This window comes from Oratosquilla oratoria, chromosome 35 (assembly GCF_046742065.1).
Source record: "Oratosquilla oratoria isolate Oo_2021 chromosome 35, ASM4674206v1, whole genome shotgun sequence".
Classification (NCBI taxonomy): domain Eukaryota; kingdom Metazoa; phylum Arthropoda; class Malacostraca; order Stomatopoda; family Squillidae; genus Oratosquilla; species Oratosquilla oratoria.
Window position 1 is genome coordinate 25,145,064 of NC_134811.1, and position 26,733 is coordinate 25,171,796.

A 26,733-nucleotide genomic window follows, 5' to 3' on the forward strand; every position below is an offset into this window, starting at 1 on the left:
AGTTTTCACTCTTTTCAGTAATTTTGCATCATCTGCAAAGAAGCTCATATAGCTTTCAATTCCTTCATCCATATCATTAATATATATAGCAAACATTATTGGGGCCAGAACTGTTCCCTGCGGGACACCGCTTATTACTTCATTCCATTTTGAGTGCTGATCTCTTATCACTACTCTCATTTTTCTTTCTTGCAAAAAGTCTTCCATCCAATTTAGCAATTTACCTTGTATTCCTCCTTCATATTCTAATTTCTTAAGCAACTTCTTATGTGGTACTTTGTCAAAAGCTTTTTTTAGGTCTAGAAATGCACAATCAGCCCATCCATCTCTTTCTTGTATTATATCTATTAGCCTTGAATAGAAACATATTAAATTGGTGACGCATGATCGTCCTTGTCTGAATCCAAATTGTCTTGGATTTAGTACGTTGTTTTTTTCCAAGTATTTTACCCATCTACTTTTGATAATTCTTTCACATATTTTTGCTATTGTACTTGTTAGAGAGACTGGTCTATAGTTGGTAGGTTCTTCTTTATTTCCTCCTTTATATATAGGTACTATATTTGCTTTTTTCCAATCTTCTGGAACTTTTCCTTCTTTTAAGGAACTGCTTATTATGCTATGTATTTTGTCTGCCAGTTCATTCCTGCATTCTTTCAGAATCCAGTTTGCTATTTCATCTGGCCCATGCGATTTTCTGACATCAAAATTACCCAAGTGTGTCAATATTTCATTCTTTGTTACTTCTATTTCTTCCATAGGGGGGACTTTTTCCTTCCACTCAATCTCTTCAGGTTGTATATTTTCCCTTGTAAACACTGATTTAAAATGTTTGTTCATAATTTCTGCCATTTCCATTTCCTCAGTGTATTCAACTCCTCCTTGTCTTAATTTCTCTAAGTCTTGTTTGTTTTTCAGTTTATTGTTTACAAATCTGTAGAATAGTTTTGGTTGATCTTTACACTTTTCTATAACATCTTTTTCATATTTTCTTTTTTCCTCTCTGCACTTTTGTACATATTCATTTCTATAACCAGTATATATTTTCCATTTTTCAGGTCTTCTGTCTTTTTTCCATCTGTTCCAGGCTTTGTCTCTTTTGTCCTTTAACTCCCTACAACTTTTGTTGTACCAGCATTTTACATATTCTTTTTCTTGTTTTTGTCTTGGGACATACTTTTCCACTCCTTTTTTGTAAATTTTTGTCAAAATATTCCATTTCTCTTCCACTGTTGTTTCTTCTTTGTATATTTCTTCCCAGTTTTCTTGTTGGAAGAATTCTCTTATTTTATCAAAGTTTGTTTTTTCATACATCATTCTTCCTTTTCTATATTGTTCATTTCTTTTCATATATTTTTCTTCATTAAGTTCCAGTTCAATCAATATGTGGTCACTTTTACCTATTGGTGTTTTATATTCAATCTTGTCCACTATTCTAGGTTCAGATGTAATTATTAAGTCTAGCCTTACCTAGTGTTCTCTTGTATCCATTGTGTCATTGAATGGTCAGTAATCATCTCAAGTAGAGCATTTCCCCATGAGTCATCACCACTCTTTACTGTCATTTCTTCCCAGCAGATTTCTTTGCAATTAAAGTCGCCCATCATAACTATTCTTCCTCCGTCTTCCATTATTTTAGTTAATGCTATCTTTGTGTCCTCTAACATACTTTTATGTTCACTCTCCTCCCATGAGGCTGTTTTCGGAGGCACATAATTGATCACAAATTTTCTGCTCTTCTTATCTCGGTCTTCCACTTCTATTATAATCATCTCTACTGTATTCTTTCCATATATGACACCTTTCACGTTTATATCCTTCTTAGTCAGGAACATAACTCCACCCCCTTGTTTTTTCTCTCTGTTTCTAATCCAATAATTGTATGTATCATGTCCTACACTGTTGGGTGGTAGTGGGCCTTTTAATTTTGTTTCTACAATTCCCATTATGTCCGGTTCTTTTTCTTTCAAATAATCATTCAGTTCATTCAATCCTGTTATCAATCCATCTATATTTGTGTAAGACACTCTTAGTTTTCTGCCACTTCCATTGTATTCTCTGTTTCCCTTATGTTTTTCTTTAGTATGTCGAACTGCTTTATTTTCATGTTCACTACTCTCCAATAGAATCTCTCTTTCTCTGACTCCGTTCTTTCCTCGTTTTTTGCCTTAGCTTCAATTCTTTTCTGCTTTTCTGCCTCTCTTTCCTCCTTATTCATTTCTCTTTTTATCCATACCTTTTTATATTGATCATTTGTTGCTAGTTTCCCTGTCTTGGATAGAATTTTCTCTGCTGTTGTTTGTGACCTGAATTTAATCTTAATTGGTCTGGTCTTATCTGTACTATATTTTCCGAGTCTGAATTTTTCCTCAATTTCCTTTATAATTTCTGGTTCATCTTCCTGGACTAATTTTAATAAACTGCTTACTCTTTCATTTTCCTCCTTGATTCTTGCAGTTCTATCTGGGTTATGTTTCTCTTCCATTCCTAATATAATTATACATTTCTTTTTGTCAGCTAATTCTCTTACTATATTCTCCTTCTGTCTCATCACTTTAATAACTGAGTCTTCATTATGTTCTTTCAATTGCTGTTTGACTATGTCAGTGAATGAAACCTTATTCCCTTCTTGAGTTATTCTCCAATTTTTAGCTTCTGTAGCTAGTTTCTCTCTGTTTTCATTACTATTCTTCTTCAATTTCTCATTCTCCTCCTTTACATTTCCTAACTGTCTTTTTAGGTCCTCTATTTCTTCAGTTAAGTTTCTGTTAGCCTTCTCTAGTTGTTCCAACCTTTCAATTCTTTGAAAAATGGAGTCTACGTTACCTAACTTACGCTCCAAGTCCTCGATCACCTTATCAACTCTCTCCTCTAGTCTTATCAGTCGGGGGGGGGGGGGGGGTTGTGTCCCCCCCACCCTCTTTAAATCCCTGGAACATATTCTCGTCACTTTCTTCTGTATTGCTCCTCTCTATACTTCTAATCTTTACATTTTTATTAGACATTTGATCCTCGCTAAGTCTTTTGTTTACCTTCCGCTTGTCTGGCTGGTCAAAGTCTACTCCCTCCTCATTTCCTTCCATTTCCCTCAGTAATCCCTCCCCTTTTCCTCTTTCCCTACTTTCCCACTACTCCACGAGCAATTTCCCCCCCACCCTGCAAAAACACTAGGCACTTCTCTTTGCGTTGGGATCCACAGACTTCACTTTTCTTCAGAACGTCTTCTAAGCCGTCCATTCGTTGAAGTGTGTGTGTGTGTATTTACCTAGTTGTATTTTACGGGAAGGGGAGCTATGCTCGTGGGGTCCCGTCTTCATATCTCATTTTATCTAAACTATTTTTAAATTCATGTATTGTTTTTGCACACACCACTTTCTCATCTAACTTGTTCCAACTGTCTATTGCTCTGTGAGGAAAGCTGTTCTTTTTCAAATCTCTTCTATAGCTGTCTTTTTTTATTTTCTTTCCGTGTCCTCTTGTATTTCTGTCATCCCATTTTATCAGATTCTCTCTATCAGTAATTTCTATGCCTTTCATGATTCTGTAAATAGCTATCAAATCTCCTCTCTCTCTTCTTTGCTCTAGTGTCTGTAGTTTAAGTTTTTGTAGTCTCTCTTCATATGATAGTTTTGAGAGTGTTGGTGCCAGTTTTGTAATTGCTCTTTGTATTCTTTCAAGTTTTTTTATACATTTTTTTGTACTTGGTGACCATATCGTTGCTGCATATTCCAATCTTGGTCTTATCAGGGTGATTAGGATTTTCCTCACCATTTCTTCATCCAGGTATGTAAATGCCACTTTGATTGTTCTTATTAAATTATAAGTTTCTCCAAAAATCTTATTTATATGTTTCTCAGGTGACATATTATTCATAACAATGACTCCCAGGTCCTTCTCATTTTCTACTTTTTTTATTCCTTCTTTTCCCAAATTATATGATCCTGTTATTCTGTTTTTGCTTTTTCCAAATTCCATTATACTACACTTTTTTGTATTGAACTCCATCTCCCACTTCCTACTCCATTCTTGTACTTTATTTAGATCTCTCTGTAGTGATTCACAATCTTCTTCAGTTTTCACTCTTTTCAGTAATTTTGCATCATCTGCAAAGAAGCTCATATAGCTTTCAATTCCTTCATCCATATCATTAATATATATAGCAAACATTATTGGGGCCAGAACTGTTCCCTGCGGGACACCGCTTATTACTTCATTCCATTTTGAGTGCTGATCTCTTATCACTACTCTCATTTTTCTTTCTTGCAAAAAGTCTTCCATCCAATTTAGCAATTTACCTTGTATTCCTCCTTCATATTCTAATTTCTTAAGCAACTTCTTATGTGGTACTTTGTCAAAAGCTTTTTTTAGGTCTAGAAATGCACAATCAGCCCATCCATCTCTTTCTTGTATTATATCTATTAGCCTTGAATAGAAACATATTAAATTGGTGACGCATGATCGTCCTTGTCTGAATCCAAATTGCCTTGGATTTAGTACGTTGTTTTTTTCCAAGTATTTTACCCATCTACTTTTGATAATTCTTTCACATATTTTTGCTATTGTACTTGTTAGAGAGACTGGTCTATAGTTGGTAGGTTCTTCTTTATTTCCTCCTTTATATATAGGTACTATATTTGCTTTTTTCCAATCTTCTGGAACTTTTCCTTCTTTTAAGGAACTGCTTATTATGCTATGTATTTTGTCTGCCAGTTCATTCCTGCATTCTTTCAGAATCCAGTTTGCTATTTCATCTGGCCCATGCGATTTTCTGACATCAAAATTACCCAAGTGTGTCAATATTTCATTCTTTGTTACTTCTATTTCTTCCATAGGGGGGGACTTTTTCCTTCCACTCAATCTCTTCAGGTTGTATATTTTCCCTTGTAAACACTGATTTAAAATGTTTGTTCATAATTTCTGCCATTTCCATTTCCTCAGTGTATTCAACTCCTCCTTGTCTTAATTTCTCTAAGTCTTGTTTGTTTTTCAGTTTATTGTTTACAAATCTGTAGAATAGTTTTGGTTGATCTTTACACTTTTCTATAACATCTTTTTCATATTTTCTTTTTTCCTCTCTGCACTTTTGTACATATTCATTTCTATAACCAGTATATATTTTCCATTTTTCAGGTCTTCTGTCTTTTTTCCATCTGTTCCAGGCTTTGTCTCTTTTGTCCTTTAACTCCCTACAACTTTTGTTGTACCAGCATTTTACATATTCTTTTGTTTTTGTCTTGGGACATACTTTTCCACTCCTTTTTTGTAAATTTTTGTCAAAATATTCCATTTCTCTTCCACTGTTGTTTCTTCTTTGTATATTTCTTCCCAGTTTTCTTGTTGGAAGAATTCTCTTATTTTATCAAAGTTTGTTTTTTCATACATCATTCTTCCTTTTCTATATTGTTCATTTCTTTTCATATATTTTTCTTCATTAAGTTCCAGTTCAATTCAATATGTGGTCACTTTTACCTATTGGTGTTTTATATTCAATCTTGTCCACTATTCTAGGTTCAGATGTAATTATTAAGTCTAGCCTCGATGGTTCTTCTTCATTTCTATACCTAGTGTTCTCTTGTATCCATTGTGTCATTGAATGGTCAGTAATCATCTCAAGTAGAGCATTTCCCCATGAGTCATCACCACTCTTTACTGTCATTTCTTCCCAGCAGATTTCTTTGCAATTAAAGTCGCCCATCATAACTATTCTTCCTCCGTCTTCCATTATTTTAGTTAATGCTATCTTTGTGTCCTCTAACATACTTTTATGTTCACTCTCCTCCCATGAGGCTGTTTTCGGAGGCACATAATTGATCACAAATTTTCTGCTCTTCTTATCTCGGTGTTCCACTTCTATCATAATCATCTCTACTGTATTCTTTCCATATATGACACCTTTCACATTTATATCCTTCTTAGTCAGGAACATAACTCCACCCCCTTGTTTTTTCTCTCTGTTTCTAATCCAATAATTGTATGTATCATGTCCTACACTGTTGGGTGGTAGTGGGCCTTTTTAATTTTGTTTCTACAATTCCCATTATGTCCGGTTCTTTTTCTTTCAAATAATCATTCAGTTCATTCAATCCTGTTATCAATCCATCTATATTTGTGTAAGACACTCTTAGTTTTCTGCCACTTCCATTGTATTCTCTGTTTCCCTTATGTTTTTCTTTAGTATGTCGAACTGCTTTATTTTCATGTTCACTACTCTCCAATAGAATCTCTCTTTCTCTGACTCCGTTCTTTCCTCGTTTTTTGCCTTAGCTTCAATTCTTTTCTGCTTTTCTGCCTCTCTTTCCTCCTTATTCATTTCTCTTTTTATCCATACCTTTTTATATTGATCATTTGTTGCTAGTTTCCCTGTCTTGGATAGAATTTTCTCTGCTGTTGTTTTTGTGCTGAATTTAATCTTAATTGGTCTGGTCTTATCTGTACTTTATTTTCCGAGTCTGAATTTTTCCTTCAATTTCCTTTATAATTTCTGGTTCATCTTCCTGGACTAATTTTAATAAACTGCTTACTCTTTCATTTTCCTCCTTGATTCTTGCAGTTCTATCTGGGTTATGTTTCTCTTCCATTCCTAATATAATTATACATTTCTTTTTGTCAGCTAATTCTCTTACTATATTCTCCTTCTGTCTCATCACTTTAATAACTGAGTCTTCATTATGTTCTTTCAATTGCTGTTTGACTATGTCAGTGAATGAAACCTTATTCACTAATTTAGTTATTCTCCAATTTTTAGCTTCTCTAGCTCGTTTCTCTCTGTTTTCATTACTATTCTTCTTCAATTTCTCATTCTCCTCCTTTACATTTCCTAACTGTCTTTTTAGGTCCTCTATTTCTTCAGTTAAGTTTCTGTTAGCCTTCTCTAGTTGTTCCAACCTTTCAATTCTTTGAAAATTGGAGTCTACGTTACCTAACTTACGCTCCAAGTCCTCGATCACCTTATCAACTCTCTCCTCTAGTCTTATCAGTCGGGGGGGGGGGGGGGTTGTGTCCCCCCCACCCACTTTAAATCCCTGGAACATATTCTCGTCACTTTCTTCTGTATTGCTCCTCTCTATACTTCTAATCTTTACATTTTTATTAGACATTTGATCCTCGCTAAGTCTTTTGTTTACCTTCCGCTTGTCTGGCTGGTCAAAGTCTACTCCCTCCTCATTTCCTTCCATTTCCCTCAGTAATCCCTCCCCTTTTCCTCTTTCCCTACGTTCCCACTACTCCACGAGCAATTTCCCCCCCACCCTGCAAAAACACTAGGCACTTCTCTTTGCGTTGGGATCCACAGACTTCACTTTTCTTCAGAACGTCTTCTAAGCCGTCCATTCGTTGAAGTGTATTTACCTAGTTGTATTTTACGGGAAGGGGAGCTATGCTCGTGAGGTCCCGTCTTCATATCTCATTTTATCTAAACTATTTTTAAATTCATGTATTGTTTTTGCACACACCACTTTCTCATCTAACTTGTTCCAACTGTCTATTGCTCTGTGAGGAAAGCTGTTCTTTTTCAAATCTCTTCTATAGTTGTCTTTTTTTATTTTCTTTCCGTGTCCTCTTGTATTTCTGTCATCCCATTTTATCAGATTCTCTCTATCAGTAATTTCTATGCCTTTCATGATTCTGTAAATAGCTATCAAATCTCCTCTCTCTCTTCTTTGCTCTAGTGTCTGTAGTTTAAGTTTTTGTAGTCTCTCTTCATATGATAGTTTTGAGAGTGTTGGTGCCAGTTTAGTAATTGCTCTTTGTATTCTTTCAAGTTTTTTTATACATTTTTTTGTACTTGGTGACCATATCGTTGCTGCATATTCCAATCTTGGTCTTATCAGGGTGACTAGGATTTTCCTCACCATTTCTTCATCCAGGTATGTAAATGCCACTTTGATTGTTCTTATTAAATTATAAGTTTCTCCAAAAATCTTATTTATATGTTTCTCAGGTGACATATTATTCATAACAATGACTCCCAGGTCCCTCTCATTTTCTACTCTTTTTGTTCCTTCTTCTCCCAAATTATATGATCCTGTTATTCTGTTTTTGCTTTTTCCAAATTCCATTATACTACACTTTTTTGTATTGAACTCCATCTCCCACTTCCTACTCCATTCTTGTACTTTATTTAGATCTCTCTGTAGTGATTCACAATCTTCTTCAGTTTTCACTCTTTTCAGTAATTTTGCATCATCTGCAAAGAAGCTCATATAGCTTTCAATTCCTTCATCCATATCATTAATATATATAGCAAACATTATTGGGGCCAGAACTGTTCCCTGCGGGACACCGCTTATTACTTCATTCCATTTTGAGTGCTGATCTCTTATCACTACTCGCATTTTTCTTTCTTGCAAAAAGTCTTCCATCCAATTTAGCAATTTACCTTGTATTCCTCCTTCATATTCTAATTTCTTAAGCAACTTCTTATGTGGTACTTTGTCAAAAGCTTTTTTTAGGTCTAGAAATGCACAATCAGCCCATCCATCTCTTTCTTGTATTATATCTATTAGCCTTGAATAGAAACATATTAAATTGGTGACGCATGATCGTCCTTGTCTGAATCCAAATTGCCTTGGATTTAGTACGTTGTTTTTTTTCCAAGTATTTTACCCATCTACTTTTGATAATTCTTTCACATATTTTTGCTATTGTACTTGTTAGAGAGACTGGTCTATAGTTGGTAGGTTCTTCTTTATTTCCTCCTTTATATATAGGTACTATATTTGCTTTTTTCCAATCTTCTGGAACTTTTCCTTCTTTTAAGGAACTGCTTATTATGCTATGTATTTTGTCTGCCAGTTCATTCCTACATTCTTTCAGAATCCAGTTTGCTATTTCATCTGGCCCATGCGATTTTCTGACATCAAAATTACCCAAGTGTGTCAATATTTCATTCTTCGTTACTTCTATTTCTTCCATAGGGGGGACTTTTTCCTTCCACTCAATCTCTTCAGGTTGTATATTTTCCCTTGTAAACACTGATTTAAAATGTTTGTTCATAATTTCTGCCATTTCCATTTCCTCAGTGTATTCAACTCCCCCTTGTCTTAATTTCTCCAAGTCTTGTTTGTTTTTCAGTTTATTGTTTACAAATCTGTAGAATAGTTTTGGTTGATCTTTACACTTTTCTATAACATCTTTTTCATATTTTCTTTTTTCCTCTCTGCACTTTTGTACATATTCATTTCTATAACCAGTATATATTTTCCATTTTTCAGGTCTTCTGTCTTTTTTCCATCTGTTCCAGGCTTTGTCTCTTTTGTCCTTTAACTCCCTACAACTTTTGTTGTACCAGCATTTTACATATTCTTTTTCTTGTTTTTGTCTTGGGACATACTTTTCCACTCCTTCTTTGTAAATTTTTGTCAAAATATTCCATTTCTCTTCCACTGATGTTTCTTCTTTGTATATTTCTTCCCAGTTTTCTTGTTGGAAGAATTCTCTTATTTTATCAAAGTTTGTTTTTTCATACATCATTCTTCCTTTTCTATATTGTTCATTTCTTTTCATATATTTTTCTTCATTAAGTTCCAGTTCAATCAATATGTGGTCACTTTTACCTATTGGTGTTTTATATTCAATCTTGTCCACTATTCTAGGTTCAGATGTAATTATTAAGTCTAGCCTCGATGGTTCTTCTTCATTTCTATACCTAGTGTTCTCTTGTATCCATTGTGTCATTGAATGGTCAGTAATCATCTCAAGTAGAGCATTTCCCCATGAGTCATCACCACTCTTTACTGTCATTTCTTCCCAGCAGATTTCTTTGCAATTAAAGTCGCCCATCATAACTATTCTTCCTCCGTCTTCCATTATTTTAGTTAATGCTATCTTTGTGTCCTCTAACATACTTTTATGTTCATTCTCCTCCCATGAGGCTGTTTTCGGAGGCACATAGTTGATCACAAATTTTCTGCTCTTCTTATCTCGGTCTTCCACTTCTATCATAATCATCTCTACTGTATTCTTTCCATATATGACACCTTTCACGTTTATATCCTTCTTTGTCAGGAACATAACTCCACCCCCTTGTTTTTTCTCTCTGTTTCTAATCCAATAATTGTATGTATCATGTCCTACACTGTTGGGTGGTAGTGGGCCTTTTAATTTTGTTTCTACAATTCCCATTATGTCCGGTTCTTTTTCTTTCAAATAATCATTCAGTTCATTCAATCCTGTTATCAATCCATCTATATTTGTGTAAGACACTCTTAGTTTTCTGCCACTTCCATTGTGTTCTCTGTTTCCCTTATGTTTTTCTTTAGTATGTCGAACTGCTTTATTTTCATGTTCACTACTCTCCAATAGAATCTCTCTTTCTCTGACTCCGTTCTTTCCTCGTTTTTTGCCTTAGCTTCAATTCTTTTCTGCTTTTCTGCCTCTCTTTCCTCCTTATTCATTTCTCTTTTTATCCATACCTTTTTATATTGATCATTTGTTGCTAGTTTCCCTGTCTTGGATAGAATTTTCTCTGCCGTTGTTTGTGACCTGAATTTAATTTTAATTGGTCTGGTCTTATCTGTACTATATTTTCCGAGTCTGAATTTTTCCTCAATTTCCTTTATAATTTCTGGTTCATCTTCCTGGACTAATTTTAATAAACTGCTTACCCTTTCATTTTCCTCCTTGATTCTTGCGGTTCTATCTGGGTTATGTTTCTCTTCCATTCCTAATATAATTATACATTTCTTTTTGTCAGCTAATTCTCTTACTATATTCTCCTTCTGTCTCATCACTTTAATAACTGAGTCTTCATTATGTTCTTTCAATTGCTGTTTGACTATGTCAGTGAATGAAACCTTATTCCCTTCTTGAGTTATTCTCCAATTTTTAGCTTCTGTAGCTATTTTCTCACTGTTTTCATTACTATTCTTCTTCAATTTCTCATTCTCCTCCTTTACATTTCCTAACTGTCTTTTTAGGTCCTCTACTTCTTCAGTTAAGTTTCTGTTAGCCTTCTCTAGTTGTTCCAATCTTTCAATTCTTTGGAGAATGGAGCCTACATTACCTAACTTACGTTCCAAGTCCTCGATCACCTTATCAACTCTCTCCTCTAGTCTTATCAGTCTGGGGGGGTTGTGTCCCCCCCACCCTCTTTAAATCCCTGGAACATATTCTCGTCACTTTCTACTGTATTTCTCTTCTCTATACTTCTAATCTTTACATTTTTATTTGCCATTTCGTCATCCGGTGGTCGTTTCATGTTGACCTTCCGCCCGTCTGCCTGGGCCAAGTCCTCCACATCCTCATTACCTTCCATTTCCCCAGTAATCCCTCCCCCTCTCCTCTTTCCTTACTTTCCCACTACCTCACGAGCAATTCCCCCCCCCCTGCAAATACAAAAAGGCACTTCTCTTTGCGTTGGTATCCTCAATCTGCACTTTTCTTCAGAGCGTTCGTCAAGCCGTCCGTTCGTTGAAAGTGTGTGTGTGTGTGTGACTACACGTGTGTAAGCGTGTATTTGTCTGTTTTTGATCTCCCAAACCACCACCACCAGTAACAACAAGAACCTCATAAGAGAAATTAAGACATGACAAGCGCAGTCATTATCAAACTTATTAGTTGTTCCAAACGAAAGAAACATTACACTTCAACAGGTTAGGGCGGTAAAATTTCACGATAGCACGGCGCAGGTGGTGGAAGCGACAAGCTAAAGCTTGTTGGCTACCCCCCCTACCATCCCCTACTCCCCCTCTCCTCCCCTCCCTCCCTCCCTCCTGCATCAGTACCCGGAAGTTGACATGTGACCGCAGGCAGCCACCCACGGCTATCCCCTCGCCCCACACCCTTGTTTGAGCAGTTCCCAGTGTACATAATGACCGCGTTATATGAGGATCAACTGTATATGGTAAAATAAGCAGTCTCCACAAATGTTTGCGATGTTGCCGCGTATGCGTGCCCGACTCGGCGCGAATTTTAAAACGGTTCTCTACATTTGAGATGGTTTTGAAATAAAATCCGTGTATGATTGAATCCGCGTTATTTGAGGGACTTCTGTACTATGGTTATGCAAAAAAAGCATTAGTTTATCCTTGAAGCACCAGTTCGTTTCGAAAGAGTTGCGCCAGTACCCAAGGGACATCTCGCCAAGTTCTTGGTACCACTTGGAAAGCTACAATGGGATTTACAAAGGATTACAAAGGCAGAGCATGCCGACAGGAGACCTTTTGGTCCATATCTAGGTCGGATGCAAAAAAAAATCATAATAATAATAAAATAATAAAAACTATAATAATGTAAATAACAAATAAAATACATAAATAAATACATAGTATAGTTAAATAATAAACAAACAGGTAATAGTAAATAATGATAAATTGACATACTGTATAACTAATAATAAATGAAAATCAAACAGACAAATGATAACAAAACAAAAACAAATAATATAAAATAAATTATAGTCATTACAGCATCTTGCTCAGCTGTTTATCTAAATGATTCTTAAAGCTTTGAACTGAACTACATTGCACTACCTGTGCAGGAAGTTTATTCCATTCATTAACTACACGGTTGGCAAAGTTATTTCTACCTACTTCCAAATTGAATCTATTTCTGGACAGTTTGAGACCATTGTTTCTTGTCTGATTCTCATTCAATGTGAAAATTTTGTCACTTTTGATGTCAATTCCCTTTAGAATTTTAAAAACCTGTATCAAGTCACCTCTGAGTCTACACTTTTTAGGGAAAACAGATTCATATGTTTTAGTCGATTTTCGTATGATTTATTTTTGATATTTGGAATCAGTTTTGTGCCTCGCCATTGCACTTTTTCCAGTCTGTCAATGTCTTTAATGAGATTCGGTGACCATATGGAAACAGCATATTCCAAATGTGGACGAACTAACGATTTATTTATTTATTTTATTTATTTTATTTATTTCAGAACAACTTGTGTAGTGTTCCTTCAACAACGTCATCAATACCAAAAAGGGCAATCAAGATAACATAAAAGGGAACAATAATAATAACGACAGTGATGACAATAATGACGTCGACGTCAGTAAACAGAAACAACAACGAAAATAAAAACAACAACAACAAAATAATGATAAACAGAATATTATTGGTGTGTTATCCCAATCCATTCTTGGTTGGCATGAAGGAACACAGCTTAGTTGACTTGCCCATATTCATTGGCCCCGGTGTACATTTACAACTTTTAAAAAAATACTTTTTGTACGAGTTCTTTGTGAAATAAATTAAATAATGTACTCCTCACTACTTCATTTATACCTGTACTTTATCTTCTTGTAACCATTCTGCTGAATTTATTGATGACAAAATCAGAAATGTTTTTAACATTGGGCTGAAAATAAAATACCCTAAACAATTCCTCAACATTGCTTACAATTTTGCAAGGAAATTATTTTTAACTCAACCAAAATCATCTTTAGTTATAATGTTTTCATTTTGCCATTTTAAGAAAATTTATTAAGCGCCACAGAATCATTATAAGATTTAATGTAAAGGTATGCTCATCAACAATAGTATTGAAGTTGAAAAAGGATACATTTATCAAATTCCTTGCAAAACGTGTAATAGATTTTGCATAGGTCAAACTGCCAAACCCTTGAACATTATAATTGAACAACATAAGAAAAATGCTAGGGATGGCAATAACTCAAGTGGAATCTTCAAGCATATTGAATTGAATAATCATCCTGTTGATTGGGAGGATGCCCATGCAATCTATTACTCTAATAACATAATAGTAAGAAACTCAATATAGAGTGTAGCTTGATCCATACCACCAGTGAACAAAATACTAACACAATGGCTTATTATATAAACTTGATAACTTTATCTGTCAAGAAATAAGACCAATAATAACAGGTAAAATGTAACCCCGCGAGTATGACCTAATGTCACCCCTCCCTCATTTGTGGGACGCACTGACCCTTCTGGCCTGACTTACCACCTTCCAGGGGGTAAATGCCCTCTACTCTTATTACAAAGGTGGAGCATGCCGACAAGAGACCTTTTTGGTCCATATCTAGGTCGGATGCGAAAGAAATCACAATAATGATACATACATATACCAAGGTTTTTCCCCCTTACTAGGGAGGTAGCCAAAAAGGAAAAGGCATAAAATCATTCCCACCCATTCCATCCCTGAATACACTCCACACCCCTCTACCCTCCCTCTTATCTGAGCACCTCCTGGATGACGGGTCATCCCTGCACCTTGTCCACTGCCCTGGGTCACAAGCAGTGTCGCAAGACAGAGCACATCCACAGCAAGGCCGCTTCATTAAATCGGTGACCCCCCCCTCTCCGTCCCCCCATTGCATAAAAGGAGAGGACGGGGAGAAATCCCTTCGGGCTGCGTCAAATTTTGCTCACACATACTACCTCACCCCCACCTCATGCAATCACAACATCATCCATATACAACCATTCTCCATTCACCCCTGTCTTCTGTCCTCTCCCGTCCTTCCTCAACAGACATTCCCCTCTTCCCCAAAGCCCCCCTCACCCCATCCATCCACCTCATCCTAGGACGTCCCCTCATGTTCACTCCCTCCACATCTGCCTTCCATACCTCTTTTACTAGTCTTTCTTCACTCATTCTTTCCATGTGTCCAAACCATCCTAATATTCTTTCATCAACCCTATCTCCCAGCTCCTTTTCCACCCCTGTTCTCCTCCTCACCTCCTCATTTCTCACTCTAGCCTACTAACCCCCATCATACTTCTCAGACACCTCATCTCAAATACATTCAAACTCCTCTCTTCTTCTCTTATGTTCCATGTTTCTACCCCATACAGTGCTATTGGCACAATCACTCCTTCATACAGTCTCCTCTTAGCATCCATTCCCAAATGTCTATTCCTCATTACACTTTTTAATCCACCAAGGCATTTACTCGCTTCCCTCAATCTACATTCTACCTCCACCTTCACTCCACCTTTTCCTGCCACATTTGCACCCAAGTATCTAAAACTATCCAGTTCCTCCAGTCGCTCTCCCTTAATGCTCACTTCCAGTCTACTGCCACTTTCACCCCTTGTACATCTCATCACCTTACTTTTACCCACATTTATCTTTAGCTTTCTTCAATCACATACTCTCCCAAACTCTGCCACCAACTTCCTCAATCCCTCCTCCGATCCTGCCACATGCGCAGTGTCGTCCGCAAACGACAGCTGGCTCACCTCCCACTTTTCTCCATTTTCTTTAACCATTTCCAATCCCTTGCCCACTACACTTGCATTTACCTCTCGCACCACCCCATCCATGTATAAGTTGAACAGCCAGGGCGACATAATGCATCCTTGACGAAGTCCCACCTTTACCTCGAACCACTCACTCTCTCCATTTCCAATCCTGACACAAGCTCTACTACTCTCATAAAAACTCTTGACAGCTCCCAGAAGCTTTCCTCCTATCCCGTATATCTGCATAACCTCCCACAGTGCCTTTCTGTCTACCCTATCATAAGCCTTTTCCAGATCCATAAAAGCCCAAAAAAACATCCCCTTTCCTATAGCTTTCTCACATATCTGTCTTACCACAAAGATGTGATCTACACAACCTCTACCTGTCCTAAATCCACACTGTTCCTCACCAATTACTCCTGTTCCTCTCCTAATCCTCTCAATCAAGATCCTCCCATAAGCCTTTCCAACTACACTTAACAAGCTAATCCCTCTGAAACTACTACATTCACACTTGTCCCCTTTTCCCTTGTAAAGAGGAACTATACAAGCACTCCTCCAGTCCTGCGGCACTCTACCCTCTCTCCAGCAAACGTTAAATAACCTCACCAACCAGTCCACCATCACTGTACCTCCCTTTTTCAGACATTCTGCATGGCATCCATCCAGACCAGGTGCCTTACCTGCTTTCATCATCTTAACAACTGCCTTCACCTCATCCTTCCTTATTTCTCCTCCATTCTCCTCATTCATCACTCTCATTTTCTTTGCATTTCCCACTGCAGCTATCTTTCCTTCCCTATCCTCCTTCACATTTAGCAACTCCCTAAAATATTCTGCCCATCTTCCCCTTACTGCCTTCTCTTCCATTATCATCTCTCCATCTGCACCTTTTACCTTTTCTTCTCAACTTGATTCGCCTCCTCTTCCTCTCTTAATTTCTTTCCAAAACATCTTTTTATTACTTTCAAAATTTTCTGTCATACTCTTATCCCATTTCACATCTGCTCTCCTCTTTGCAACCTTTACCTTTTGCTTTACTTCTCTTTTCTTTTCTTTGTACCTCTCATATGACTCCCTCGTCCTATTTTGTAACCAATCTGAAAGCTCGCTTCTTCTCTTCTACAACCTTCTTTGTTTTCTCATCCCACCATTCACTACCCTTTCTTCTATTTCCTCCTGTCCTTCTTGTTCCACACACCATCCTTGCACACTTTATGACTCCCTCCTTGAACCATCCCCATTCCTCCTCCACACCCAGCTCTACTCTATCCCTTACTCCCTCCCACTCCTCCTTCAGCTTCTTTCCGTACTCCTTCTCCTTTTCCTTTTCATTGAAAGAGTTCACTCTTAGAACCTCCTTACCTTTTGTCCCTTTCCTCTTTCTCCATCTATCCTCCACTCTCAACTTACCCTCTACCAAAAAATGATCTGATATTCCCCCAGCCTCTCCCCTTAGCACATTTACATCCTTAACTCTTCATATCATAATCCTATTTACTACTACATAATCCAATAATGCTCTATCTACCACCCTTCTCTCCACCACCCTCTCCCATGTGTACTTGTGCTTGACTTTCTTCCAAAACACTGTATTTGCTATCATCAACTTTCTTTCTAGACACATTTCCACCATCAACTCTCCACTATGATTCTTTCCTGGAACTTCACATTTCCCAACCACTCCATCGAATGGATCCTTTCCTTCCCTAGCATTAAGGTCTCCCAGTACTATTACATTGACATTTCTTCCTAAATCCTCTATGCACTCATTTAAATCTATCCAAAAGGCCTCCCTTTCTTTTACATTCTTCTCACTGCCAGGCCCATATGCACTTACAAAGACCCACATCTTTCCCAGTTTCACCTTCATCCACATTATCCTTGAGGAAACCTCCTTCTACTCCACTACCCGTTTACCTATCTCTTCACTTACTAGAATAGCCACCTCTTCCCTCCCTCGCCCTCTCTTCACTCCTGATAACCTCCCACTTACACTCACCCTTCCCTTTCAACTTAGTTTCACTCAAAGCCAACACATCCATCTTTCTTCTCACAAACATACTACCTATCTCTTCCCTTTTACTCTCATCTGTACCACATCCACGCACATTAAAAGACCCTCGTATGCCTTCTCTTTTTTGTTTAGGAATGTCCCCTGTGGGGCTACAAGGAGAAGGATGCCTAGTCCCAATCCCCGTCCCTTTCTTCTCGCCTCTTACGATCCAAGTGGAAATACTTGGTGGCAGTATTCTTTTCCCCCACCACAGGGAATTCCCCCAATACAGAAAAAGAATACTCAGAGAAATGGTACAGGACAGCAACAAGGGGTTGGGGGACAGCATAACGGAGGGACAGTCGTAGTATAAAAGTGTCATAATTTCTCTATGAACAGAGTTTTCCTCTATCATAGACAAAATTATGTGTGGCTCTGGTCCGTAGGGGCGCCCCATACAGACCCTAAAGTATCAACTGCGTGCTACTTTGCCACAATAACAAGCAGGCAATACCCCAGACATCATGTGATTACCCTTTAGGGTACAATGGCACTGCTTGCCATACAGTTGACTCCACAGGTCCCATGACCTCGGCACACGCGGTAGTAACCCTCCTCACCCCAATCAGGACCCCAACTGTTCTTGACAATCCAGTATGGTTGTCTTCTGTGTAGGTACTTGGTGGTGTGTACACCATAGCCAACAATAAACATTCCGTGATCCAAATCCTCGGGATTGCAGAGGAACTTCAGGGGATGAGAGACTCCACCCATATAGAACTGAAGAGCATTGGCATTGATTCCAATCGAGACAGGTCCATTTCCAGCCAACCATTTGGCAATATTTTCTTCATCCTGGTCAATGTCAACAGAGCCATTCACTTTTACCTTTATATTTGATTCATCAAGATGACACTGCTCATCCTCTCCATCATAAGGATAGGCTGCTTCTGTCTCGAGTCCTCCCAACTTCTCAATAGATTGGTAAGCATTATCAGGAAGACCACCATCGCATCCTTGATCAAGTGTATCACAGTCTACCAATTCTTGCTCAGAGAGGGAATATAAAGTCTGCTGACTTGACAGCTAAAGAGTTCCACAAGATGCTTGGTTTTCGTCCAGAACTAAAACATTCAAATCTTCGGACTCAGAAGGCAAAAATCCCAAGCAAGCCAGCTCCAAAGTCATTTGACTGGAGAGAACATGGAGTAGTTACAGATGTTAAGACAATAATGATAAATGAATAAGTAAAAACTATATTAATGTAAATAATAAATAAATGCATAGATATAGTTGAATGATAAACAAACATGTAAATAGTAAATAATAAATTGACATACGACTGTCCTTGTACCTTTTTCATGTATATATATAAGATATGTATTTCTATTCAACTATGTACTTTTTGCATTCAAAATGTAATTTACGAAAGCGCTCTGCTTCGTTAGTTTCTTTTTCCAAGTGGTCTACTTTGAATAATACAATGTGCGCAATGTCATATTTCATAGCCTATACATTTTGTATAGCTTATTTTAAATAAAATTTAATGAAATATTTGCATTTAATTGTATGCAATATTCATGTAATCTTTGTATTATAAAGAAATAAACAACAACAGTTTTTAAAATAACATAATTTTCACTTCACCTTTATTCAAGTTAGTATGCAAATATGTCCCACATGTTCGAACCTCACAAGAAATTCTAAAAGTATTATGTTTTTGGCCAACTCCATCAACCATGCTCAGTGATGATCTGCACTCGCAGAACATAGATGGCGGGCTAGCGGTAAATCCGTAACCACCAGTCGGTAATTTTGCAAACATTAGGTCAAATTTTATGAAAACCACACATTTCAAAGAAAAGAGTGGAAACAATTCAACTATATGCAGTTTATATGCACTATAATAACACAACAGTAAGAAACTCAATACCACCATAGATGGCGGGCTGGACGAATCGTAGCTGTGCTCGGTAATTTTGCAGAGGATAAAAACGTAACTTCTCTTAGATAAAATTACATGGAAATCACACATTTTAAAGGAAATAGGTCAAATAATGCAATAATATGCTACTTTTTATATAAAATCATGCATTTGAGCAAAAATCGTCCTTGTTCGTAATTTTGCAGAGGATAAAAACGTAACTTCTCTTTGATCAAATTATATGAGCTCTTCGGGTGCTCCACTGCACCAAGAGAGCGTGCTTCTCTTACACGTTCTCCCACCCTCGGTGGTGGTGGTGGTGGTGGGGAGGGGGGGTTGCCTCAACTTCGCGACCCCGGCCCTTCCACTGAGCCGCTTAGGGCGCCGACGGCTGGTACGGGAGGTCGACAGGAGCATACCGCTCCTCCCGCGCGACCTGCCCGGGCCGGTACCCTCAGCACTCCACGGTTTGTTGCGTCCCTGGCTTCGGTCGGGGTCCCTACCCCGGTCGGTCCCATAGTCCCCGCCGCCACCTCGAATGGCAGGAGCGGCGGACGCCTCGGACATGGGGTGGGGCTTCCAGTCGAGCTGGAGACATCAAGCTTGCCGGGGATGGTCGGAAGATAGAAGGTCACTACACATCAACCTTCGGGAGCTGATAGTGGTGAAAGAATGACTCGAGCGACACCCCGAATTCTCCTGCATGAGCATCCGCTTGGACATAGACAATGTGACGGCAGTACAGTGCGTGCAGAGGCAAGGTACGGCCCGACCAGTTCCACTCCTTGCTCTGTCGGAAGACATCTTCGCCGAGGCATCACGCAGGGCCATATCACTCTCGGCGAAGTATTATCCGAGCCAGGAGAACGACTGGGCGGACGCTCTATCCAGGTTTCAGGAGACCTCCGTGGTGTGGCAACTACGCCCACGAGTGTTCGAGTCGCTCTCCCTCCGCTACGGCACCCCAGAGGTGGACCTGTTTGCCTCCCCAAACACGACCCAGCTCCCCCTCTACCTCACCTACATCCAAAGGACACGCACAGGAGGCCCAGACGCCTTCACGGAGGACTGGAACAGCTGGAAGTACGTATACATTTTCCTCCTCCAGCGACACCGGTCCTCCTGAAGGTGATGCAGACCCTCAGGTCCTTCAAGGGTCAGGTCCTCCTGATAGCTCCCTACTGGACAACCCAGCCGTGGTTCGGGGAGCTAATGAGATGGTGCCCTTCTCCCCTTCTACTGGGGTCAGCCTGCCTAGCCAACAGCCTTACCACACCTCTCCAAGCGTCACTCCAACTTGATACTTGGAGTTTCTACGGGGAGCTCTCAGCCAACTCTTCTCTACAGAGGCAGCAGACAAGATGCTCAGAGCTCACCTTTCGTCCTCAGTGCGGCAGTGTGGGTCCTGCTGACGGAGATTCCGGAACTGCCTTCGGAGACACGCGATGGTGACCATCTCCGCCAGCACGGTTCTGGACTTCCGATTTGGCTGGCTGACTCCACCAACAGGGCACCGGCGACGATCTCGGCTCACTATACAGCCCTCACTGATCCGTTACGCTTTGGCATGAACATCCGAGTGCCACAGAAGGCGCGAACCCTCCTAATGAAGGGGATCAGCGCCTCGAGAGCTGAGATATCAACCGGTCCTGGCCCGGTCCTTGCATCGTGTTCTGCAGTACCTGGCGTTCGAAAGGGCCATTATAGAGGAAGAACACTTCCCTCAACGTGCCGTCTTTCTGCTCTCCTTGACTACGGACTACAGGGCTTCACAGCTGGCGGCAATCACCCGCCACCCGTCCTTCTCCAAACTGGAGGAGGACAGCTCGGCCTTAACCCTCTCTCCATCACCAACATTCCTGGCCAGGAACGGCCGAGCGGGCGACATGATTGGCCCTCTCAGAATACAATCCTTCCTGGAGGGAGGACGCCCACAACCGCTGCGCCCGGTCCGTGCGTTCGAAGACTGCGTGGAGCACACGGAAGAGATCTCTGAGGATCGTCTCTTCCACAACTCGAAATCTAGGATCCCCCTAACCCCGAGGTCCCGGGCGCACCTGCTTTGCCGCATTTTGGAGAGAGCCAACCCAGGCCATGCCCCACACGCCCACAGCATCAGGGACTTCGTGGTATCGCTGGCGTTTCTCCGGGCAAAGGGCGACCGAGGAGTGGGGAGGGGCCCAGGAACCGCTGAACAGGATACGATTTTCGTATAATTTACGCATTGTGTAAACAGTGCAATGTTGTGCATGTCACATTATTCGGTGTGGGTACTTGACGTTTCTTTTCTCCCCTCTACTGAGTGATAAAATTAATAAGTCTCCCATAGAAAAGACACACGTAATAACGGTTTGATTCAGGCTTCACCTCTCCTCCCACCTGTCCTCGTCTCATGCATAGCTTCGCTGTGCAGGTTTCTTTCAGCCAATAGTATTTCTTTGTCGCGGCTCGTGCCGCTTAAATTGTTTTTATCGGCTTAAGAAACCTGCACAGATTTAGGGTCCCTCCCTCCTCTCACAGGCGAAGCCTTTATTTCTCATTGAAGTGAGGACTCGGGCGAGCCGGCTAAGAAGGGAAGGGTAGGGAGGGAGAGGTGGGGTCGTCAATGCGCATGCCTGCACAGAGCTGGGAATTTTAAATTTCTGATGATTCTGGCGGAATATTCCAAACCACACTCAACCTTCGGGAAGTGGCCATATGACCAGGAGTGTGGTATGGGATTATCACTATAGCTTCGCTGTGCAGGTTTCTTAAGCCGATAAAAACAATTTAAGCGGCACGAGCCGCGACAAAGAAATATTCGCAACCATAAGCGCCACACCCTTCCGAAAGATTCTGCTTGTCTGCAAGATTTAAAACTGGACGATTCATGGACTATGTTTGATGGTCAGGAGCTCATGTTCTATGATAGTGGTGCTGATAGCAGTAACCTTTGCAACTGAAGAAGGATTGCGTTATCTTGCTCGTTCCACTCAATGGTTTATGGATGGCACATTCCGGACTGCTCCGAAACTCTTTCATCAACTCTATATAATTCGTTGCCCTCTAGGCGAGTCGGCGATAACATGTGTCTATGCCTTTCTTTCTGGCAAAACTCAGAGCATATATGAAGAACTGTTCCAAGCCATTGTTGAACAGTGTGCCACACTAGGATTCAACCTTGATCCTACAACAATCACAACCGATTTCGAACTCGCGACTGTAAATGCTATCCGGACTGAATTCGGGGATCACCTTCAGTGTCACGGTTGTTTTTTTCTACTTAACACAGAACACCTGGAGGAAGATACAGGAATTAGGCCTTGGGACACTGCAAGACAGACGAAGAAAGTAGATTATTTTGTTCTATGTTAGATGTCTTGGCTTTTCTGCCATGTGACAGAGTTTCGGAGGGGATGGAATTTTTAAGAACTGTTATTCCGGAGCAACTCAGTTGTCTGGATGATATCGTCGTATCCACATGCCTTCCAAACGCCCAGGTGATGTGCTACCGCCGCTTCGTATGCGCCGAACGCCACCCCTTTTTCCACCCGTACTTTGGAACGTACACGAAGTAACCTTGTCTGGCGGGCATCGTACGAACAACCATTGTGAGGCGTGGAATCAAGCCTTCACACAGATGATCGGCCACGACCATCCTTCCGTGTGGATCGCGATCGAGGCTCTACGAAAAGACCAAGCCCTTGTTGCAATAACACTATTGGAAAATACCCGAGGCCAACCACCACAAAAGCGCCAGAGGAGACATACAAAAGACCTTCAGAAAAGGCTTTCCACTCTCTGCAAAGACTTCGAAGCAGGCCAAAAAGACATTGGAATGTTTCTTAAAGGCTGTGCCCACTGCATCCGCTTTTAATTCGATTTATATTTATTTAAAGTAGTGCTAACTTTCAAATGTACTATTTCATAACTTAGTGCCGACTTTGTATTTTTCTATACTAAAAATCTACTATTCATAATATTAAGTATATTGTAGTATTTTCATATGATATCATGTAAACTGGTGCTGACTTTGTATTATTTTATACTTAATACTTTTATATTTTATACTGCAGAGCTAGCCTCAATTATACCATTGATTTTCTATTGTCATGTATTATTTGTGTTGAATTGAAGTACTTTCCGATTGTTTTATTAATATTAAGTATATTGTATTATTTTCATATAGTGTCAAGTAAACTTATCGTTTAAGCAATAAACACATAGTTTTATTTTAAATTGTTAGCTTGTTTTCCTAAATTGGGGCTTTTCTAGAATTTGGGGCTTTTTTCCTAGGTATTTTTGGGGGCTTTTTTCCGGTGGGTCTTTTTTCCGAACCCGGGTCGACTTTGGTCGGCGGTTTGTAATTTTGCAGAGGATAAAAACGTAACTTCTCTTTGATCATTTTACATGGAAATCACACATTGTAAAGAAAATAGGTCAAATGATGCAACCATATGCTATTTTTTATATATGAATTATGCATTTGAGCAAAAGCCGTCATTGTTTGGGTTTGGTCGGCTTTGGTTGGCGGTTGGTAATTTTGCAGAGGATAAAAACGTAACTTCTCTTTGATCATTTTACATGGAAATCACACATTTTAAAGAAAATAGGTCAAATAATGCAACCATATGCTAATTTTTGTATAAAATTGTGCATTTGAGCAAAAACCGTCATTGTTTTGGTTTGGTCGGCTTTGATCATTTTACATGGAAATCACACATTTTAAAGAAAATAGGTCAAATAATGCAACCATATGCTATTTTTTATATATAAATTATGCATTTGAGCAAAAACCGTCATTGTGTGGTTTTGGTCGGCTTTGGTCGGCGTTGGTCGACTTTGGTCGACGTTTCGTGAGACCGGAAATATCTACTCAAATAGAAACGATGCTACTTCTGTACTACAAATGTCCCTACTTTGTGCTGCTCCCTTGAAAATGCCTTTTTTCCTATGACTATACATCTGTGGTAGGAAAACAAATTCTGCCACTCTGATTCCCATGCAAATCATGAGGCGAAGTGGGACGGGGTGATGAGACTTTGGATTCTGCTCTCTGTAGGCTATGTTCATCCTAATCAAGTTATAAGAAGGTGTGGGAGGAGAATTCCAACTATAATCCAAGTTTTCGCGTTATTAAATGTGTGTAGTTGTGGTACAGATGGACACAGAAAATAAGTCACCTACCTGAATAATTGGCACACCATGATTGTGAAAAGTATGGTAGATGTGTCAGCGTTCAGTGAAACTACGTTGAAAGGGAGAGACATTTTTGAGTTTGAGAGTGGGCTGGGGAGAATACAAGATCGATCAAAAAGTCCTTTAAGACATCATAAAAAAATCAAGTCCACTGATCCAGATAACATATTACAAGAAAGGCAAAACGTCACAGTTGTTATTGAGAAATCGCCCCTCTAAATTGTTATCGTTTCTACAAGAAAACCATGTCATCAACCAACACAACTGTACCAAAAAGGACTGTGGGCCTAATTCACACATCGGGATGGCAAGAACAAAACTTTCGAGACGGTCAAGCTGCCACCTACAAAACTGAGCCATTGAGAACCATTACAACACCAAATGTAAAACTTTCCTTGGCCGCCAGAGCCTAGAAGAAGAAACAAAAATTATAGACTGAGAAAAAGACTTGCTGACTCACATTCCTTAAAGCCATTTCCATAGTAAAATTAAAGCCAACCATAAACACACTGTTAGCTTGGTGATTACCTCGCGGTGTCTCAATCTACCAGTTATAAGCCTGTAAAACAACTCCGGTTCATCTATGCATTTATCTACTACACCTCTTTCAATATTGCTTTCTTCCTGCGTATTCTTGTATAGCCATTGCATATTTATTGATAAGTTTCTTTAATTTTTTTTGTTTCTTCATTTTCCCCAGACCATGTTTTTTTTTTTTTTTTTTTTTTTTTTTAATCTTACACCTTTTGTCTTGTTTCTGCTTCTTTCTTCCACTAATCTTTGACACATGTTTGTTCACTCCCAGGCCGTAAATGTAAAGATTTTTTTCCATTTCCTCCTTATTTTCGTGGTATTCGTTATTGTTCTCCCAATTTACTTTTACAAAGATTTTTTTTCAACCCTAAGTAATCTTCTTTCTTAAAATTGAATCTTCCATGCCTGTATGATTCATTCCTTGGCTCTATTTCCTCATCCTCCATCTGAAATTAAATTGTTACTTGGTCACTTTTTCCTATGGGACAAAGGTAATTCAATGGGCTGATGACGTCTTGTTCTTTGGATAATAGCAGATCTAATCTTGTGGGAATGTCATCTCCTAAGCGGGTCACCTTTACCCACTGGGTCATTGTGTTCTCCGTTGCTATGCTTAACATGGCATTTCTCCAGGAATCTACTTTGCCACTTGATTCCCATTCCTTCCAGTTAACCTCACTGTAATTAAAATATCCAATAAGGCCTAAATTGCTGCTTTGTTCAATAGTTTTCTTTAAGACAACCTTGAATTTTCCTTGGCAAGAGTTGTGCCTGATAACATTTCTTGATATTCAGCTTCATGCTAAGCTCTTATACGTTCGTCCGTGTGTGTGTGGGCAGTTCGATGATGGGTTTTGTGGTGATCTTTGTCCTAGCTTTGAGGTAGAAGAGATTGAACAAACTTTTGTCTTGTCTAACGTTTATGAACACTCCGTCCTCAGTGTTGTTGGCATAGGACAAGTTGGCTACGGCTGCAGTAAAAAGGTTCAATAGTACAGGGACAAATTCACGGTCTTGCTTTATCCTTACATATACTTCAAATAGATAAAATGCCCCCCCCCCTCAGCAACAAATACAGCATTTGTGCCTTCATGGAGGGTAGAGACTACAATTAGGAATATTATAATGCAATAAAAAATTAAGCACATCTTGCAGTAATGTACGGTTAACCGTATTACAGCCTTTGCAAGGTCTATAAAGTCTCCCTCTCATTGCTTGGCGTTCATCAATTTGTGGTTTGAATGTGGTGAATGTGGCACGAGTATGGGTGTACAATTGGCACCCCGGCACGGGGTCAAAGGTCACCGTCTAGAATGAGGGCGAATGGGCCGTTGGCTGGTGTGCGTGGCCAGTGTGTATATAAGGTGTATGGGGGAAGGTGCAAGTGATAGAGGCGCAATAGTAGGAAAATATAGATAGAACTTAGCTAAAGCAGGATTAGGTGGCGAAGCGAGTGAAAGAGAAACTAGAGACGAATGTTGTATTAAACGAAGAAGAAGAACCAGAAACTAACGCAGATACGTCGCTCCGTTATAACAAGCTATCTAGACATGACCAAGACGACTGGCATGAAGAAACCGTTCAAAATTAGCCACATAACTAAAACCGTTTGATGGGAATGGAGACGTCTCCGCGTGGTTCAAAAGGCAGAATTAGTGGCAACATTAAGCCGTATCAAAGATGTCGCGAACAATATTACCCTTAACCTAGAAGGCAACGCTTTGGACATCTACATAGAAATGACAATAGTGATCAAGCAGATGCAGAGAAGTTGAAAGGGAGGTTGAAGGAGGCGTTAGCTGAGGAAGCGTTTGAATAATTTAATCGGCTACAAAGAATGCGCTGGGCTGAAGAACGGGTCGACGTCTTTGACAACGAAATTAGAAGATTAGAGGCTCTATCGACATTTAAAGACGAAGGCTTAGAACAATTAGTCAGAATAGTG

The 26,733-nt window shown here is 39.5% G+C and overlaps 2 protein-coding genes across 6 annotated transcripts in view; one reads left to right on the forward strand and one right to left on the reverse strand.

Moving 5' to 3' along the window:
- The window catches only part of LOC143018598 (uncharacterized), a 39,827-nt gene extending 24,007 nt beyond the window's left edge, over positions 1-15,820 (forward strand). For 4 of the 5 annotated variants that reach the window (XM_076174100.1, XM_076174103.1, XM_076174102.1 and 1 more), the window contains one exon: positions 12,881-15,817. The gene's annotated coding sequence lies outside the window, so the exon portion shown is untranslated. Of the gene's footprint in view, positions 1-12,880 lie in introns of all 5 variants that reach the window. The other variant, XR_012965761.1, reaches the window with a different exon arrangement.
- A 1,824-nt stretch (positions 15,821-17,644) lies between these two features.
- On the reverse strand, positions 17,645-21,147 carry LOC143018704 (cathepsin F-like). The gene is made up of 2 exons (XM_076174290.1): positions 21,058-21,147; positions 17,645-18,238 (listed from the first exon to the last, which is right to left on the reverse strand). Exons 1-2 carry the CDS (start codon positions 21,145-21,147, stop codon positions 17,690-17,692), a joined length of 639 nt encoding a protein of 212 aa, XP_076030405.1. The 3' UTR covers positions 17,645-17,689.
- Positions 21,148-26,733: the final 5,586 nt, after the last annotated feature.